The sequence below is a fragment of the Papio anubis genome, chromosome 8 (genome assembly GCF_008728515.1).
Source record: "Papio anubis isolate 15944 chromosome 8, Panubis1.0, whole genome shotgun sequence".
NCBI classification, from domain to species: domain Eukaryota; kingdom Metazoa; phylum Chordata; class Mammalia; order Primates; family Cercopithecidae; genus Papio; species Papio anubis.
In genome coordinates this window covers 49,628,367-49,648,643 of record NC_044983.1, presented here as the reverse complement: position 1 = coordinate 49,648,643, position 20,277 = coordinate 49,628,367, and the positions used below count along the sequence as shown (strand labels likewise).

Here is a 20,277-nt window from a genome sequence, read left to right as displayed (position 1 = left end):
AAGGACTTAGGAAAATGAAGTTTGGAAATGTGTGCTTTGTTGACATTATTTAGCTTATTTAAACTTGTTTCAGACTTCTATTCATTTTATTGTGGTACCATTATATTTATCAAATATTGTATATATTTATGTATAACATTATTGGGGTTGGGTTTTTTTTATAGTACTGCAAAAAGTACATTTAATTTAATTTTGCTGCAGGTACAAACCCGTAGTGCTGATGAACCAATGACAACATTTGTTGTCTGTAATGAATGTGGAAATCGTTGGAAGGTATGGACCCTCTTGGATTCATATTATACTCACTTACAATAGAGTGATTTCTTCTGGTCTTTTCATAGGTCTGCCTAGATATCTAAATATATACAGATATGCTCACACTATCCAGTACTCTTGTAGTCCCTGACTACTTGTAATGGAATATACTATCTTATTACCCTACTAGAAATAAAAGAGTATTAACTTGACCTTACCACCTTTATTTGTTTTGGTACAGGAAATGGGGAGTGAATCTTAACTGCTCAATTATTATATCACCGACCTATTTATACTATATTCATTAAGTAGTTTTGACTCTTGTACTTCAGAAAATCTCTATGTATTTATTACTTATTTTAATAGAGTTTGATTTTGGAAAAATTTTTTCCCCTTGTTGAAATCAGACCCAATGATTTCAGTGTTTATTTTAGAAATTACAGATGAGCACTGCTGTCGTTTTGTACACTTTTCACTAAGCCTTCATATTGCCTGTGTGCTCTTGAAATTAGTCCCACACAGGCAAGTTTATATTATTTAAATGATTCATTCTTGAGTGATTTTGTGAAACAAAAGCATAAAATTTAAATTTGGGAGCAGAAATACACATCAGTACTAAAAACATTTTAATTATTATTATAGATGGGGATGTTAAGGGTGTGAGTTTGGGAGGCTTATGTGTCTTTTAGTCTTTGGAATCATGCAAACTGATTTTGAACTCCCTTGCCACTTCCCATTACTGAACTATATTGTTCTTATGTATTAAATGTAAATACTACCCACATTTTGGATTGTGATGAAGAGTAGAAATAATATGTTTAGTGTGCCTGATAATTGTTGGTGTTCTAAAAATGCTGGCTATTTTTATTAGTTTTTCTGAAGTTTGTACAAGATCTTTTTTTTTCATTTATACTTACATAGACTTTTCAGTTTAATGCTCATTTTGATTTATTCACTTAGCTTAAAGCATTTTCTGAAAATCAGAAGTGAACTAGAAGCCCTTTGGGCCAGAGTCCCAAACCATATTGAGGATATCCATTTGGCTTCTTCAACTCCACTTTAAGGGGTTGGGGCCGGTACCTATTTTATTTATTCATTAATTTTTTTGAGATAGAGCCTCACTCTGTTGCCCAGGCTGGAGTGCAGTGGCGCTATCTCAGCTCACTCATTCCTTCACCTCCCAGGTTCAAGCGATTCTCCTGCCTCAGCCTCCCAAGTAGCTGGGATCACAGGAACGTGCCACCACGCTGAGCTAATTTTTGTATTTTTGGTAGAGACAGAGTTTCGCCATGTTGGCCAGGCTGCTCTTGAACTCCTGACCTCAGGTGATCTGCCTGCCTTGGCCTCCTAAAGTGCTGGGATTACAGGCGTGAGCCACCATGCCCGGCCAGTACCCTTATTACGTACAAAGATTTAATTCTGAGCTGGAAAGATTACTGCTATTGAAAGTGTCTTCATGGTTTGAAATAGTATTTCCTACCCATCTCAGGTTGCAGAAGTTGTCATTGGTCTAGGAGAGGGACATTCACCTTTTTCAATCCTGTTGAGCAAATTTGGCCTGTTCTCTTGGATTTGTTTTGCATGATGGATCTTTTTTTTTTTTTTTGAGACAGAGTCTTGTTCTTTTTCCAGGCTAGAGTGCAGTGGCGTGATCTCAGCTCACTGCAACCTCCACCTCCTGGGTTCAAGAGATTCCCCTGCCTCAGCCTCCCGAATAGCTGGGACTACAGGTGCACGCCACCATGCCCGGCTAATTTTTTGTGTTTTAGTAGAGACAGGGTTTCACCATGTTGGCCAGGATGGTCTTGATCTCCTGACCTCATGATCTGCCCACCTCGGCCTCCCAAAGTGCTGGGATTACAGGTGTGAGCCACCGTGCCTGGCTGATGGATCATTTTTATTATGGTGATGAGGTGTGCAATGCAGTTTGTTTTGAATACATGCAGTTTGTGACACAAGTTTTGACATAGTACTTAATTGAATTTAAGAAAGTTCAATTTAGGATAGAAAGCTAATGCCTAGGGTGGCATATTTTAGAAGTTCAAGTTTGGAATTTTTTTTTTTAACCTTAAAAACATAAAGAGGCATTTAATAAAAATGTTGAAATTGTTTTATACAAGTTCTTTAGTTATATGTTCCTAGTAGTTCTAAGCTGGGAAAGTCAGGCACTTAAGATAGGTGATTATTATGTGTGAAAAATACAGCATCTTTTTCAAAAATGCATCCTTTTTAAAAGCAGGGTCAAGTGTATGCTGTATTAAATGGGGAATGAACCTTATTGGTATTTAAAGGTCTCACAAAATATTTTTTCTTTTTTGACAGTTCTGTTGAGTTGGAAGAATTGGCAAAATATCTGGACCATTAAGAAAACGGATTTTGTAATTAGCTTTAAACTAGGCCAAACAACTAGTTTTCCTGCAAATCAGATTTTTAAAGCAACTTGGGTTAGACTTTGTTTTTGACCTAACATCCCGTCCTTTAAATGCCTTCTGTAGTTTCAGATCAGTAGGGAGACCATATAATAATTATATGGTATCTGTTTCAAAACATATTTTTTCCGTTTTTATAAGTAAGTTGATATCACTTAAATTTTTGGCAATATTTTTTCTTTCTTAAAGGAAAATATATGTTAACTTTTTTCTTTTACACTGTGAAACATACACAGTAGAAATTCTGTTATTCTCTGTTATTAATACATAAATGAAAATACTTTTTTTTTCATATTGGCATGTAGCTGCAAATATTAAAGGAGGAGAAAAGGTAATATAATTTTAGGTTTACCAAATATGGTGTGTATTCAAATAATACTTGACCAGCTTATCTAAAGTGTACATAATTTTGAGGTAGCTTATGAATTTGATTTTAATTATTATGTTCACAAGCTTGGAATATTAGATATTATTTTGCATCTGTAACTAACCGTGATCATCATTTCTTGTAATTTCTTGTACATGTATATTACTTGTTCTTAATAGATTTTGGAAACAAGACTTTATTGAGATCAGTTTGGTTTTCCTATTAATTTACCTGTTTGACTTTATAATGTGTTTTAGTTTTGCAGAAGAACACTGTTATAGTTTAGAAGGCTTTTCATAAATCCCCTCATAGGCAAAGATGAAAACTTCCCACTATTTTTTTCCCCTCTTAGGAAGACATACTGGAAAGAAAATGTTTAGCATCTTAGTGTAGTATAGCTATTGTAAACAGTTCATGACTAGATTTTGGTTTGGAAATCTATACTGACCAAGGATTAATCTTAAGGATTGTATAAATCATTAAAGCTGTGGTCTTTTCATGTGGAGATTGATAGAAAATATTTTTGTCCCATGTCTTATTTGCTGACTTTTTCTGTCAATGAGTGAGATTGTTGAACAAACTGAATATATGGGCTATAGCAAGTAGCTTTACAGTACAGATCTTACAATTAAGTTTTACTTTTTGTTAAAGTGTGTACCATTTTTTCGTTTGGAGTAAGACAAAAATTGTTTTCACATAGGTTCCCTAGGGTATACTTGCTCTAGCATACTTTAAAGGCCACTGTTGCAAAGTCTACATTTTATGCTGAATCTGCATTCTGTCAGGCACGCATAGAAAGACCTCAGTACATGCTTTGCACTCTCCTTTGCTCCCTTTTTCCAATTTCTTATTGCATATCATTTTGTTGTAATACAGAAAGCAGCATTTTTAAATGTCCTAGTTAAGAATTGGCCCACCGGTACCAACTCAACCTCTATTTTGTCAGTTCATAGTTGAAGATTTTTATTTCAAAAATAAAGTACATTTTTGAAATAATGAGTTTCAGAATAAAATAATCTCACTTTTAAATTAAGTGATCCATTTTAAAATTTGTAATTCAATAAAGTTTTTTTGTTGTTAAACATGTATCACATTTTGTCATTTTATTTAGACATTGAAGCTTGCTTTACCTTTTGTTTAACCACATACCCGCTCTCCCTTCAACTACTAAGGTATTTCTAAAGTACAGTTTTAATTAAGTGAAGCCTGGTCTTCAGTAAAAACTAGTATTCAGCAGCACTACAGAGCATATTGTCTTTCTTATCTTTTCCTGGACCTCTGGTGATGGATGGAATGGCAGGTTCTGAGTAAATATGTGAGCGCGTCCCATGTGTATATTTAATTTAATGTGAGAGACCAAATAGTGAGTTTTGCTATTGGAAAATACTGGAGTTTATTTTATTTACTTATTTTTTTGAGACGGAGTCTTGCTCTGTCGCCCAGGCTGGAATGCAGTGGTGTAATCTCAGCTCACTGCAACCTATGCCTCCCAGGTTCAAGCTATTCTCCTGCCTCAGCCTCCCAAGTAGCTAGGATTACAGGCGCCCACCACCATGCCCAGCTAATTTTTGCATTTTTTAGTAGAAACGGGGTTTCACCATGTTGGTCAGGCTGGTCTCGAACTCCTGATCTCAGGTGATCCACCCCCCTCGGCCTCCCAAAGTGCTGGGATTATAGGCATGAGCCACCATGCCCAGCCTAATACTAGACATTTGTAAAGTAATTGGAAGTAAATATTAAGGGTAATTATTTTGTGATATTTACTTACAGGGCAAAGTAACAGTGTTAAATGAACATGCAAAGGAATTAGACAAATATAGTGGCAAATAATGAAGAACCATCCTGGGGAAAGCAGAAAATAACAATCTTGGTTTTCTAGCTTACCTGGGTGATGACGAGCATTGGTTTATAAATTTTGCTAAGCCGTGGCAAAAATTCAGAAATATTTATATTCACCCAGTCATCTAAACCTATATATAATCTTACAAATGGCAAATATTTTAAGTATTAATAAGACAGCAAAAGAAATAACAGGCTGTACTTTGAATTTTTATAGCTACATAGTGGTCCTTCTGGGTCAAATTGTAATTTGTGGATTTGAATTGACTTTATTTCTTTTTTCTCTGTTATTTTTTGGAGACAGGGTCTCACTTATTCACCCTGACAAGTGCAGTGGCACAATCTGCTCACTGCAACCTCCACCTCCTGGGCTCAAGTGATCCTCCCATTTAGTGCCCATTTAGTTGTATTTAGTTGTAGAAAATTAACCATTCGAAAGGAATTGTATATCCCACTAGGAAACATGATGGGGATAATCACTGAATTACTAGTGAAAGCCACGTATGAGGCCGGGCACGGTGACTCACGCCTGTAATCCTAACACTTTAGGAGGCCGAGGTAGGTGGATCATCTTAGGTCAGGAGTTTAAGACCAGCCTGACCAACATGGTGAAACCCCGTCTCTACTAAAAATACAAAATTAGCTGGGCATGGTGGCGCATGCCTGTAATCCCAGCTACTTGGGAGGCTGAGGCAGGAGAATTGCTTGAAAATGGGAGGTGGAGGTTGCAATGAGCCAAGATAGTACCAGTGCACTCCAGCATGGGCAACAAGAGCAAAACTCTGTCTCAAAAAAGTCGCATATGAAAAAGGACCAACCTTAAGGATACTACTTCACGGGAAATAGGACGGAGTTACAGAGTTACAGGGTTTGACAGAGTTACAAATTCCTCGGAAATAATGGAAGAATTATGTTGAACAGTGTTTAAGTTGAAGTCAATAAAAAGTAATAGTGAAGTATTACTATTTCACTCTGTTTTAGACTCTACAACATAGATATGTAGAAAAGGTGCATATGCCACTCAGACCTTCATGACTGTTCCTGAAAACTTGGTTTCTGCTGTCCCTTACCTGCTCCCTCTAAAGTTCCACTCTACCCAGCGAACTCCTATCATTTCTGTAAGATTTACCTCCTCCAAGTAACCTGACCTCCTAAGTCATATCTACATCCTGTGTTTGGGGGCCATTTTTCACTGTTGCAGGAATAGTCTGCACAATATGGAAAGTGGAAAAAACAGCTTATAATCATGGCTATATTCGATAATCAATAGCTATTACTTAGTAGAGGTAGAGTTAAATTCTTGTGGGAAATATGTTCACTGCTGTGTCTCTAGCATCCAGAAGAATGCCTATCATATAGTAGGTGCTCATGAAATAGTTTTGCTTGGATATGTCTTTGTCAGTGTGTTACATGATGTTCTTGACTGTTCAAGAGCTAAGCTATAAAGAAAAAAAAGAATGTTCCATGGGTTGGGGACCTGCAGAGGTAGAGTGGATAACTACCGGTTGGTCATGTTTTAGATACCAACTTTATTTTTATTTATTTTTTTGAGATGGAGTTTTGCTCTTGTTGCCCAGGCTGGAGTGCAGTGGCGTGATCTCGGCTCACTACAACCTCCACCTCCCAGGTTCAAGTAGTTCTCCTGCCTCAGCCTCCCGAGTAGTTGGGATTACAGGCATGTGCCTCCACGCCCAGCTAATTTTGTATTTTTAGTAGAGATGGGGTTTCTCCATGTTGGACAGGCTGGTCTCGAACTCCCAACCTCAGGTGATCCACCCGCCTCAGCCTACCAAAGTGCTGGGATTACAGGCCTGAGCCACCACGCCCGGCCTAGACTCCAACTTTAAAATAAGGAATGTAAGGAGTTAAGAGTATTGGGAGATCCCTTTTGGTGCTTTATTTCTGCAAAGTGATGCAACAGTTTCAGTGTACTCTTGTACTTGTTTGTCCTGTACTCTTGTACTTGTTTATCTAGCTGGAGGATGGAAATTGAAAGCACAAGGAGCTATCTCAGGTGACTTACTTTGTTCTGATTCCTCTCCCTGGATGCTATATAAAGATAGCTTATTTTTATGTTTCCCCTTAATGGCCATGATTTCAAAGAGACACATTTCGTATGTGCTATCCCATACAGTCTGGTTAAATTGGTCCAAGTGTTTTTATACTTGGATGACTGAACTACTTTGAAATAAACGTTATTTGTGTGATAATGCCAATGTGAAAGTATAGCAGATATTAAAAAAGCAGAAACTGAGAGCACTGGAGTTTGGACTGTGATAGCTATAGCTTCTGTCTCAGCATTACTGAACTCATTAATGAACTCAGCATTAGTTCCCAAATACTTTCCTAATTTATTTAGGGGCAATTTCGCCCCTTCTCCTCTCTACATGACTCCAGCGGGTCTCATTCACAGTGTCCCCCCACCCCATGACCGTCCTTGAGATTCCCGTATGAACAGTGACAGCTAAGTCAGCTTGAGCTGCGTTTGGGGCTCCCTGCAGCTTTTTGCCTACTACACGCAGAGATCCTTTGTGTATGATGAAGCTGAGGGGAGCTGAGAGATGGAGAGAGTCCTTATAATATCAGAGGTCTGGATCCAGCCATGTGGAAGCTAGAACTACTGTAGACTTCCTGTTTATGAAGGGAAAACATTTTCCTTTGTGTTTAAGCTAGTTTGAAACAGGTTGCTGTCACAAGCAAGTGAAAAAAAATCTTAAATTATTTTGGGTGAATATTTGAGTTACATAAAAGAGCTGATACAAAACATCAAAAGCTATGAGAATACTGCTAAGATTTCCAGTTAACCTGCAGAAGCAAAAGAGATCTGGGGGAGTGTTAAGGTTATGGGTTAATATCAGGCTGACTTATCTTAATATTTTGCTGATCTGTCCATCTTTTTCAATTTTTTTATTAAGAACAGGTAACATGAGATCTACCCACTTAACAAATTTTTATATTTATAAGCACGATGTTGTACAGCAGATCTCTAGCACTTACCTTACATAACTGAAACTTTATACCCATCGAACAGCAGCTCCCTACTTCCCCTCTCAGCAGCCCCTGGCAACCACCATTCTACTCTCTGCTTCTATGAGTTTAACTATTTTATGCAGTATTTGTCTTTCTTTCACTTAGCACAATGTCCTCAAGAATTGTCCATTATCCTGATTCATCCATTCTGTCACATATGGCAGGATTTCCTTATTTTTATGGCTAATATTTCATTGTATACACACACACACACACACACACACATATATATCGCTTTTTTTGAGATGAGAATCTCAACTTATAATGACTTAGATGATACATACTGTGCAGAATATTCCTGCAACATTGAAAAACAGCCCCCAAACACAGGATGTAGGTATGACTTAGGAGGTCAGGTTTCTTGGAGGAGGTAAATCTTACAGAAATGATAGGAGTTCGCTGGGTAGAGTGGAACTTTAGAGGGAGCAGGTAAGGGACAGCAGAAACCAAGTTTTCAGGAACAGTCATGAAGGTCTGAGTGGCATATGCACCTTTTCTACACTTCTATGTTGTAGAGTCTAAAACAGAAATGAGGCTAGCTAGGGAGGCAGTAGCCTGACTGCAGAGAGCCTTGCTTATTATGCTGGGCCAAGAACTCGGTATTTGACTCCAGGCAATCAGGAACTACTGAAAGATGTTAAGGAGTGGAAGCATGGTGACAAACAGAAATTTATGTGAGAATGACCACCCTGTAGGCATTTGAAAGATGGATTTGAATGGACTGAGACTAGAAGCAGGAGACCGGGAAGCTCTTTTGGCAATGATGCAGATAAGAGATGATGGGGGTCAGAAGAAAGAAAGAGACAGGTAAGAAATAAGAGGTAAAATTGGCGAGGCTGGGTGATTGTGTGTGGGAAGAGAAAAGGAGGGAAGAGTCACAGTTACCACTGGATAAGAACTTAGGTGACTGGCTGGGTCACTGGGCTGCAGGCAGGGCCAGGCTTTGGGGTGTGGAGGCAGTGGGGTCATGAGTCACAACCAAGCGCTGGTGTGTTTCACCCTCTGTGGGATACACCAGTGGAGATGGCCAGCTGGGGGCTGATTCTCAAGTCCAGGAGAAAGTCTTGACTGGATCCCAGTTTGGTAGCTGTCAGTAGGTTGGTAGGTATTTTAAACAAGGGAATATGAGGACCAAGGGAGAACATACAGATTGGCAAGAAAAGGAAACCCAAGTCCATGCCTTAGGGGCCACCACATTTAATGGCCCGGTAATAACAGCAGTGACTAATGTGTAGCAAGTGCTCATTGTATTGTACATGGAGTGGCTTTAATCCTCAGCAACACCAGAAATTAGCACCATTATTATCCTCAATTTCACTGATGAGGAAGCAGACCCAGAAAGCCTGAGTTCCCACTGCCAGATGGTCAGTAGGGGAGTCTGAGAATCTGATTCCAGAACCCAAGCCCTTAGCTGCTGTGCTCTTCTGCCTGGGAAGGAAACGAAGAAGAGAGAGAATATGGAGAACTGGGAGAGCACCTCAAGCTGAGGGAAGTGCTGTTTCAAGGAAGGAGTCATCCATGATCTCAGGAGCTGAGCAGGCTGGGAAAACTGCGCTGTAGACTTGGCGGGGAGAGGCCTCCTTGGGCAGTTGAGGGCACTGGAGCAGCTCAAGGTGAGAATGGGGAGATGAGGAAATGGAGACAGCAAGTGTGGGCTATTGTGAAAGGTCTGATGAGAAAGGGGGCGACAAGAGGCAGCCGTTACAGTGGAACACAGGTTTGTTTTTAACAGGAAATCAAGCGTGCTTACGGTGTGGGAAAAAGCCAAGGTGAACTCAGTGATACAGGAGGGTGGGGAGAAATTGCTGGAACAAAGCTCTATGTAAAGAGTCTTCATTTACCACTGTTCACCACTGCCCCTCAAGACACTCTCATGCATTTGCTGCCATGTTTCCATATTCCCCGACTTGCTTCTTACCTGTATTGACGAGACGAATCCTGAATCTCCTTTGGGGCTCTCAGTTCTGTCTATCCTTGCAATGATTTACCCTCAGCTCTCTTTTCATGCATAATTCTCCAGGCAATCTTACTCGCCTATGTGCTGAAAAACCCCAAAATCAATACGCCAGCCTAGACTCCTCCACCCAGATTCCTCCATCCAACTGATTCCAACATGTCCTTTTATGTGTGTCTTCCCTCGTTCTCAGCACGTCGATTCCTTTGGGGTCGCTCAGTTGTGAATACCATCGCATCCAGTTCCCTCCCTGCCTCCAACACATCCACATTCTTCTTGTTCTTTGGATTTTGACTTTGGTGCCATCTCCACCAGAATCTTTCCGTAACCCTTCATGACTCCTGCAGCGCTAGCTGTGGTTCTTACTATATCAGAGTTGCTGCTGACATGTCTGTTTGCTTTTACTGAATGTGAACTACTAGAGGGCAGGGCTTATGTCTTATTCACAATTACATCCTTTTTCTTTAGTAAGAAATGAGATTGGAAAACTTAGAAGCACATGTAAGGGACTGACACCTCGAAAAGGAGAGGGCACATGGTTCTCTGGGACTGGACTGAGGGAGATGAGAATAGACACTGATCTGTATGTGTTTATAGGTTGCATGGGAAGTTGAGGGGCTTAGGGACACAATTTGCATAGTAGAGTAGGAGGTAAAATGGTTTCCTGAGAATGAAGGAGAGGGGCTTGGATTTGGGGATTGAGTGGAGTCATGAAGATACAGGCAGGCTATGGAGAGGCCAGGGAGGGAGAAGGACCCAGAGGAAAGCCATCCCCCTCGAGGGCGGGAGCACGGTGCCGCCTCCTGCAAAGTAGCGTCTTTCCCACTCCCCAGAGCGTCCTGGATTTTGAGTGTGTTTCCTGTTCCATGTAGAGATGGGTTTCTTCAGAACGGTCTAGGTCTACCAACCGGTATTTTTACCTGTAAGTTATGAAGTTCTTTTTACCTGTGAGAAGTTATTCTTTTTACCTATGATGAAAATAGTGGGCTCTAAGGACAGAATCGTAGTCTGGGAGCTAAAAGATACGCTGCACATATCCCTACTTTCTTAATCTTCTGTTTCCCAAATAGGTACATATGGAAAAATAAAGATTGAGGTAAAATTCTTGTGCTTTATTTCTTTAAAGAATGAAAATGCCCATGTTTCTTTCAGTAATAAAAATGGAAATATGCTTATTTGACAGTTTTGTTGTGAACATGACCAAGTTATGAATTTTAAAATTCATTCTTTAGGTTGGCAAATTCTGATAATAAAATAACAGTAACTGTTTTCAACAAAAGAATTTTCTAAGCACTGCTTCTGTTACCAGACACTTGAGACTGATCCACTTCAGAGCACAGTGCTTTACATTAACCATGTAGAGATCCACACACACATATGTATCTCCATACATACATACATACTGTAAGATCAAGTGGAATGCTGTTTTTACATGTAGTGGTCACATCTTTATGAACTGTGAATTTGGGTCCTGTAATGGCACTGGTAAGTGAAGTATTCAAACCGAGCTTGATGGATGGAAGAGGTCGTTGAGAAACACCTGAATGTCTTTTCTTTGGGGAGAGAGTAATCAATTACCAAATTCATGCAAAACAAAAGTGGTTCCCTTTGCTCTGGCGGATGTACCTGCTCCGGGCAGCAAGGAGCCTTCTGTGTAGCCTTCGCCACTGACAACATGCTACTGTTACTGTAAATGCAAATACGCTATCTTTCTACAACAGCCATATCCTTTTTTTTTTCCCAAAAGTATCACTAAAGGTGGCTGCAATTTACATTGTGAATATATAGCAGTCTCTTGAAGGAATCATCTGTTATTAGAAGAGCCTGAGTATTACCCCAGCAGAAGATGCTACAACCTCTAAATTCCCTGTGCTAGATGAAGCCCATGAGTTCTTTTATTATTTTATTAATAATAAATATATTTGAAAAATCCTATGCTTCAATGGATTTCTCCGATAAGGACTGAAGCAAGTCCTTATAGACAGCAGAGTTCATGAATCGAGGATATGAGTCTCTGTGCATCAGGGTGTAAATCTGAAGTTGAGCATCATCGAATATGTGTTGGGATGGCTCCACCATGTTTCTGTTGATGACTTCTCTCACCCGGGAGTCTAAGCTCACCTGTCGACAGAAACGAGCAGGAGCTGTATTAGAGACTTTAGTTGTATCTCTATCCCAAACTCCTACAGCTTGTGGGGTTTTTTGTTGTTGTTGTTTTTGTTGTTTTTTGTGTGTGTGTGGTTTGTTTTGTTTTGAGACAGTCTTACTCTGTCGCCCAGGCTGGAGAGCAGTGGCGCAATCTCAGCTCACTGCAGCCTCCGCCTCCCAGGTTCAAGCAATTCTCCTACCTCAGCCTCCCGAGTAGCTGGGATTACAGGCACCCACCACCTCACCCGGCTAACTTTTGTATTTTTGGTAGAGATGGGGTTTCTCCGTGTTGGCTGGTCTCGAACTCTTGACCTCAGGTGATCTGCCCGCCTCGGCCTCCCTAAGTGCTGGGATTACAGGTATGAGCCACTGCGCCCAGCCTTGTTGTGTTTTAAATATCCCAAACCAAACAAGATAATCCAAAAAATCCAAACTGCCAAAAGAGAAACCAAAAGCATAATCAACGCGGTTCTCAAATGTCGGTGGCATCAGCAGGCTCCAGAGGGCTTGTGAGAGCGGTTGCCGGGCCCCACCCCAGACTCAGTAGGTGCAGGGGCCCCGATCGCTTGTCACTTCCCGCAAGTTCTAAGTGACGCTGGCGGGGCTCACACTGCTGCTTTGAAGAAAACAGGCAGCACAGACTACCCCTTGCTCATTTCCTTGTAACATGGGGGCTGATGCGTGGAGGCCCAGGCTTCCCCTGCTGGCCCACAGTGGCAGGGCTCTGGGGATGAGTGCTGGCCTGCCCAGAGGGTTGGGCACAGGGGTGAAGTAGGAAGTTGACTCAAAACCCTGGAAGGTTCCAATCACAGGGCCTGAGGGCAGACGATGCCTATGTTTAAATTCCAGCCCTGGCCGGGTATGGTGGCTCACACCTGTAATCCCAGTGCTGTGGAGTTGGAAACCAGCCTCGCCAACATGGCAAAACCCCTTCTCTCTACGAAAAATAAAAAATATTAGCTGGGCATGGTGGCAGGCGCCTGTAATCCCAGCTACTCAGGAGGCTGAGGCAGGAGAATCACTTGAACCTGGGAGGCGGAGGTTGCAGTGAGCTGAGACCGTGCCACTGCACTCCAGCCTGGGCAACAGAGCAAGACTCCATCTCAAAACAAACAGACAGACAAAACCAACCCTGTCACTGCATTGTTGTGGGGCCTCAGGCAAGGTAAACTGTGTTCTAGTGAGCTCCTCCCCTGAAGTGGGTATGATGATGATGGTAGTGTCTTATGTTTTTGGTGATTTAATGACGAAGTGCTTGGATTTCACTAAGCCCGTAGATGTTGATTGCTCTGATGTTTGGCTCTTCCTAGACAAGGTGATCTACCTGCCTCGGCCTCCCATAGTGCTGGGATTACAGGCGTGAGCCACCGTGCCCGGCCTGTGTTTTGGTTGTATAATACTTTAAAAGACTGATGAAAAACTTTGCCTTAAAAAAAAATTATGACAAAATAAAAATATGTGGAAGCCATAAATTAAAGAACAAAAATTATCTTGCTCTTTATTAGCCCAAAATGAAAATAACTTTCTGGACTCAGTATTCAAACATGTCAACTGAATATTACCAATTTAACAACATGAACTTAAGAAAGCAAAATGTAACAACGCAAAATTAAGTAAGCCAACGACCCCACCACCTGGTCTGCCTACACCAGGCATATGGGAGTCATTTGAGACAGTGGGTTTGCCTCAAATCCAACCCTTCCTCTCTAGCGTCTTTGGCTGGCCTAGCTAGCCCCTTGCCACATCCCTTTGGGCTCCTGAATTAGTTTTCTAAAGTCTTCTGCCCCTCATCTTCTCCAAATCCATTCTGTAGCCCTATTGGTCTTTCAAAAATCAAAATTCGATGATACAAATGGGCTAAAATCCAAGGGCTTCCCAAGATAAAAATCCGGACACTTTGGCATGATGCCAAAACCTCTCCATGCTCTCTGACCCCTTATCTCTTAAGTCTCCTCCCTCTGCCTGCCCCCAGCCCTAATAGTTTGGTAAGCACCCTCCCCTTCCGGCACAACAATCTATGTACACTTGCAGTGATCGCACAACTTCATGCTCTTCTTCTGGGCTCGCCTGGGCCTGTCTCCTGGGATGTTGCCATCCTGCTGTGTTTGTGGAAATTTCCTTTTCACTATCCTTGGTCCATCTGTAGCCTCCTTGAGTATGTTTCTCATTCTCACCCACCCGTTTGTGGATGGCTCACCCCCGAGCCCCAGTGAGTGCTGAGCGTGTGGCTAGGGGTCCTGGTCTGTCTGCCCACATCTCCAGGAGCTCCATGACAGGAGAGGCCCTGCTTCTTCAACCTGACATTCCTGTCAGCACATAGTAGGAAATAACCAATAGTTTTATAATTAGAGCTGCAGGGCACCCAATTGTGAGAACAATCTGACCTCCTAAATTTTATTATTATTATTTTTTTGAGGTGGAGTTTTGCTCTTGTTGCCCAGGCTGGAGTGCAATGACGCAATCTCTACTCACTGCAACCTCCGCCTCCCAGGTTGAAGCGATTCTCCTGCCTCAGCCTCCTGAGTAGCTGGGATTACAGGTGAACGCCACCACACCCGGCTAAGTTTTTGTATTTTTAGTAGAGAAGGGCTTTCACCATGTTTGGCCAGGCTGGTCTCGAACTCCTGACCTCAGGTGATCCATCTGCTTCGGCCTCCCAAAGTGCTGGGATTACAGAAGTGAGCCACTGTGCCAGGCCTGACCTCCTACATTTTAGATCTGAAGTAACTGAAACTCTGACAGGTGGAAACTTGCCCAATCTCATTCAACTGATAATTTCTTGAATGTGAAAAGGCCAGCCTGGGGAAAACCTTTTCCGCATCAGTATCACATCTGTGATGCTGCTGCCCTGTAACATCAAGATACCTAAAGACAATATTTTTCTCAGACTAACAAGATAATTTTATTTAAAGGAACTTCTTAGGGTGTAATGTTTGTAAACAGTGTTCACCATCAAATGCAGACTCCAGGGGATACTTTTTCCAGAAAAATGCACAAAAGTTTTCACAGATTTCAGAGGACACTTGCAGCCCCTCTGCAGGTCCACAGTCAAAGGGATCTGAATACTGTGAATGAGGGTGCAGCTGTTTGGTCATGTTCAGCTTGACCCAGAACAGCAACTGCAAAATGTAGAAAACAGCTGCACCCGCATTCACGGTATTCAGATCCCTTTGACTGTGGACCTGCAGAAGGGCTCCAAGTGTCCTCTGAAATCTGTGAAAACTTTTGTGCATTTTTCTGGAAAAAGTTAAAAGTAATGGCGAGGCCAGGCACAGTGGCTTATGCCTGTAATCCCAGCACTTTGGGAGGCCAAGGTGGGTGGATCATGAGGTCAAGAGATCAAGACCATCCTGGCCAACATGGTGAAACCCTGTCTCTACTAAAAATACAAAAATTAGCCAGGCGTGGTGGTGCGTACCTATAATCCAACTACTCTGGAGGCTGAGGCAGAAGAATCGCTTGAACCCGGGAGGCAGAGGTTGCACTGAGCCAAGGTCGTACCATTGCACTCCAGCCTGGGCGACAGAGTGAGACTCTGTCTCAAAAAAGAAAAAAAGAAAAAAAAGATGATTACTTTTGTTTAGTTTTTTGAGATGGAGCTTCGCTCTTGTCACCCAGGCTGGAGTGCAGTGGCGCAATCTTAGCTCATTGCAACCTCTGCCTTCTAGGTTCAAGTGATTCTCCTGCCTCAGCCTCCCAAGCAGCTGGGATTACAGGTGCCCGTGACCACACCAGGCTAATTTTTGTATTTTTGGTAGAGACGGGGTTTCACCATATTGGTCAGGCTGGTCTCCAACTCCTGACCTCAGGTGATCTGCCCGCCTCAGCCTCCCAAAGTGCTGGGATTACAGGCGTGACCCAACGTGCCCGAGGTGTGGCAGTTGCTTTTGCACCAAGTTAATACTTTTACCATCAGCCTTGGGAGAAGGCATTTCGTGGTCACATACCTCCTTAGGAGAAAGTATAGAAATGTAGTCTTCATAGATTATCCTTGCTTTCTCTTCAATAATGTTTTTATTAGCTTCCTTTTTCAGTTCCTCACAGGCCATCCAGAAGAGCATATTTTCTTCACTGAATTCTGTTCGGAGGAATTCACGGAATGCATTCCTTCCTGCTGGAGTGACCATTAATTTGTCGAATGACTGAGCCCAGGCGTTGACTTCTTCCAGAGTAGGAGCAGGGCTTCGTGGAGACCAAAAGAGAGGGGGCATAGGGGAACTGTTAGTGGTAGTTAATTGGAATTTCATCATTAGAAATGTATCTTTTCCTCCTCCAAGAATGAAAAATATATGCATTTAGGCCCTTTTAGGAAGGGGAAGAGCTGTTCTCCTTTCTTCAAGCCTTTGGGAAAAACACATGAATATGATACTTTCACATTGTTTGCTGGATTGCATACCAAAAGACTTGCAAACCAAGTTGCTATAATAACTGCTAAGAACATGCTTGTTTACAACTGGGCACATCTTGCAATATTTTAAAAACTATAAATGTAAAGAAAAATCCTACAACCATCTGACCCAAAACTTCCTAATCACCTGTGATGAGTTCTGTACTACAACAGAACTAAGTCAGGTTTGACAACATTAAACCTCTAGAACAACAGAGCAAGTGTCTGCTTAATGTATTTTAAAATTATGTAATATTTGAGAAAGAGAATATATGTAATATAAATGCAAGTTATAAATGCCACCGCTGTACTGTCCAAAGGTGACAACAAAATGAACACTTTTTTTTTTTTTTTTTTTGAGAGTCTCGCTTTGTTGCCAAGGCTCGAGTGCAGTGGGGTGATCACAGCTTACTGCAGCCTCGGCTTACTATGCTCATATGATTCTCTCTCCTTGGCCTCCCAAGTAGCAGGGACTACAGGCAGGTGCCACCATGCCTAGCTAATTTTTTGTATTCTTTGTAGAGTCAGGTCTTACTATGTTGCCTAGGCTGGTCTCAAACTCTTAGGCTCAAGCGATCCACCCACCTTGGCCTCCCAGAGTGCTGGGATTACAGGTGTGAGCCACTGCGTCCGACTCACTTTTTTAAAAAAATTACAAACATTTAAAAAATATAATTAGGGGGTACAAGTGCACTTTTGTTACATGGATACATTGCACAGTGGTGAAGCCTGTGTTTTTAGCGTAGCCATCAATGGGATAGTGTGCATTGTAATCGTCAGGTAATTTCTCATCCCTTACCTATCTCCCACCCTCCCATCCACCTTTCCCAGTCTCCAGTGTAAATGAACACTTATGAATGGGCCATTTTCCTTAAGAACCAGAACAGCACTGACAATGTTGCATTTATTTTGGTGCTACTTCTACTTGCTAGTGTCTCCCGGCTTCGTCCCCTAGGGAACTGCTATACTTGATTTTGGGGTTACCCCCTTGAGTTAATTCTTTCTTCTGTCATAATTATATCGAGATCAGAAAACATAGCTTAATAATGATCCTTAATATCTCTTTTATTTTGTTTCCATAGTTTTAAATGTATGTATGTAACCCTGAAAAATGTAGTCTTTAGTTTTTATTTATTTATTTATTTAATTTTTTTAAGACAGAGTCTCTCTGTCACCCAGGCTGGAGTGCAATGGCATGATCTCGGCTCACTGCAACCTCCGCCTCCCAGGTTCAAGCGATTCTCCTGCCTCAGCCTCCCGAGGAGCTGGGATTACAGGTGCTCACTACCACACCCGACTACTTTTTTGTATTTTTAGTAGAGACGGAATTTCACCATGTTGGCCAGGCTGGTCTGGAACTCCTGACCTCGGGTGATCCACCCACCTTGGCCTCCCAAAGTGCTGGGATTACAGGTGTGAGCCACTGGTAAGTATAATGCAAATATTCTGAAATCTGAAAAAATCTGAAATCTGAAACATTTCTAGTTCCAAGCATTTTGGATAAGGGATACTCAAACTATTTCAATCTCCTTGTTACATGGGTCTTTTTGGATACCTTCAGGTTCACTAATTATTTATTTAGCTGTATCTAATCTTCTATTTCAATAATCAATTTTAAAACAATTTGAACAATAATATTTCATTTTTAAAACGTCTATTTTGTTTGTTTTCAAATCTTCCACGTCATTTTTTTAAAGAAATGTGTTAACAGGCTGGGCACAGTGGCTCACGCTTGTAATCTAGCCCTTTGGGAGGCCGAGGCAGGCGGATCGCCTGAGGTCAGGAGTTCGAGACCAGCCTGGCCAACATGGTGAAACCCCATCTCTACTAAAAATACAAAAATTATCCAGGTGTGGTGGTGGGTACTTGTAATCCCAGCTACTTGGGAGGCTGAGGCATGAGAATCACTTGAACCCGGGAGGCAGAGGTTGCAGTGAGTCAAGATTGCACCACTGCACTCCAGCCTGGGCAACAGAGCTAGACTCCATCTCCAAAAAAAAAAAAAAAAAAAGAAATGTGTTAACAGTGTTTACTCTTTTAGAGGTTAGATCACTTTCTTTACTTATATACCATTTAATTTTTGGCAAGCATCTATAGCTTTTTTTTTCTCCCTCTCCCTTTCATTTTATTATTTATTTATTTATTTATTTATTTATTGAGATGAAGTCTTGCTCTGTCTCCTAGGCTGGGGTGCAGTGGTGCAGTCTTGGCTTACTGCAACCTCTGTCTCCGGGGTTCAAGCAATTCTTCCTGCCTCAGCCTTCTGAACAGTTGGGATTACAGGCCTGTGCCACCATGCCCCGCTAATTTTTGTATTTTATTTATTTATTTTTTTTTGAGACGGAGTCTCGCACTGTGTCACCCAGGCTGGAGTGCAGTGGCGCGATCTCGGCTCACTGCAAGCTCCGCCTCCCAGGTTCACGCCATTCTCCTGCCTCAGCCTCCGAGTAGCTGGGACTACAGGCGCCCGCCACCACGCCCGGCTAGTTTTTTGTATTTTTAGTAGAGACGGGGTTTCACCATGTTGGCTAGGCTGGTCTCAAACTCCTGACCTTGGTGATCCACACACTTCGACCTTCCAAAGTGCTGGGATTACAGGTGTGAGCCACCGTGCCCGGCCACCGTTTATTATATAACATACTTTTATTTTTAAAAGTATGTTATATAAAAATAAAATAATATGTTTTGTTAGGAAGCATCTATTTGTATTTGCAATTAGCAAAGGGATTAGACTAATAATAGAACTGATTTCTGTCCCTGTCACACGATGAATTAAAAGGAATTCTGCAGGGGAGGAATGTGAGGCCACATAATGATTGGATGTTACTAAATTGCAGTTAGAGAAAGTATGCGTTCTGTTGAAACATACAAGGCAAAGAAAAGAAAGAGGTTAGTATTTCTGTTAGTTTAGTGAGGCAAAAAAACGTGCAATTTCACCTTTCTTCCCAGGTTGGAAGGTCTGCTCTGAGTTCGTGGGAAGCTATTGTGGGCCTCTGATCTTCCTGGTTTCTAACAGTGAGACTGCAAAAAAAAAGACATTCACATGTTGACAGCTCAGTCTCTGCCAAGAAAAGATTTTTTACAAATATTTTAAAGATAACTTCAGATCCCGAAGTATTAATAGAATTTCTTCCTCTGCTTGGAAAAGAAAATGACCCCAGTTAGTTTTCCCAAGCAAACCAAAAGCATGACAGTAAGATACTAGAAATGTAAATTATAACATTGTGGTTTCTACTATTGAGAAATAGTTAGAAATTATTGTGTTCAATTATACTTAGAATAATGATTTTTTAAATAAAAACAGATTCATTAGAAAATAGTAAAAAAGGGTTGGGCATGGTGGCTCATGCCTGTAATCCCAGCACTTTGGGAGGCCAAGGCAGGAGGATCACTTGAGGCCAGGAGTTTAAGACCAACCTGGGCATCATAGCAAGACCCTGTCTCTATTTAATACAAAAATTTAAAAAATGAAAATAGTAAAAAGTAAGACTGTCAGGAATGTTACGGGGTTTCATTTCATTTTTTGTATCTTAAAAAAGTATACATCCTCTAGGCTTTGTTTCCAGTCAAAATGGAGGCTTCATATATTTATAGGCACATATACAAAAGTAGTAGAGAAAACTAGGAAAGTGCATAATCAAAATCTATGTATTTCTCTAAAGAGTTTGTTTTCTTATACACATTCTGTACATTTGTCTGTAAACTTATTCCAAGTATTTTTGTTGTTACTGTAAATGGAATTTATACTTTTATTTCATCTTTTAACTGGTTATTGTTTGTAATATGAATGCTATTTTTTTTTTTTTTTTTTTTTTTTTTTGAGACGAAGTCTTGCTCTGCTGCCCAGGCTGCAGTGCTGTGGCACTAT

The 20,277-nt window shown here is 41.3% G+C and overlaps 2 protein-coding genes across 5 annotated transcripts in view; one reads left to right on the top strand and one right to left on the bottom strand.

Annotated features, from left to right (window-relative positions):
* Positions 1–4,139, top strand: part of TCEA1 (transcription elongation factor A1) — a 59,433-nt gene extending 55,294 nt beyond the window's left edge. For all 3 annotated transcript variants that reach the window (XM_003902757.5, XM_017962022.2, XM_021942321.2), the window contains 2 exons: positions 202–273; positions 2,578–4,139. In XM_003902757.5, coding sequence (XP_003902806.3) covers positions 202–273; positions 2,578–2,586 — 81 coding nt within the window. In that variant the 3' untranslated portion in view covers positions 2,587–4,139. The remainder of the gene's footprint in view (positions 1–201; positions 274–2,577) is intronic.
* A 6,826-nt stretch (positions 4,140–10,965) lies between these two features.
* Positions 10,966–20,277, bottom strand: part of RGS20 (regulator of G protein signaling 20) — a 108,142-nt gene continuing 98,830 nt past the window's right edge. For both annotated transcript variants that reach the window (XM_021942320.2, XM_021942319.1), the window contains 3 exons: positions 19,347–19,430; positions 15,970–16,204; positions 10,966–11,995 (listed from right to left, as the gene is read on the bottom strand). In XM_021942320.2, the coding sequence (XP_021798012.1) occupies positions 11,807–11,995; positions 15,970–16,204; positions 19,347–19,430 (508 nt within the window). In that variant the 3' untranslated portion in view covers positions 10,966–11,806. The remainder of the gene's footprint in view (positions 11,996–15,969; positions 16,205–19,346; positions 19,431–20,277) is intronic.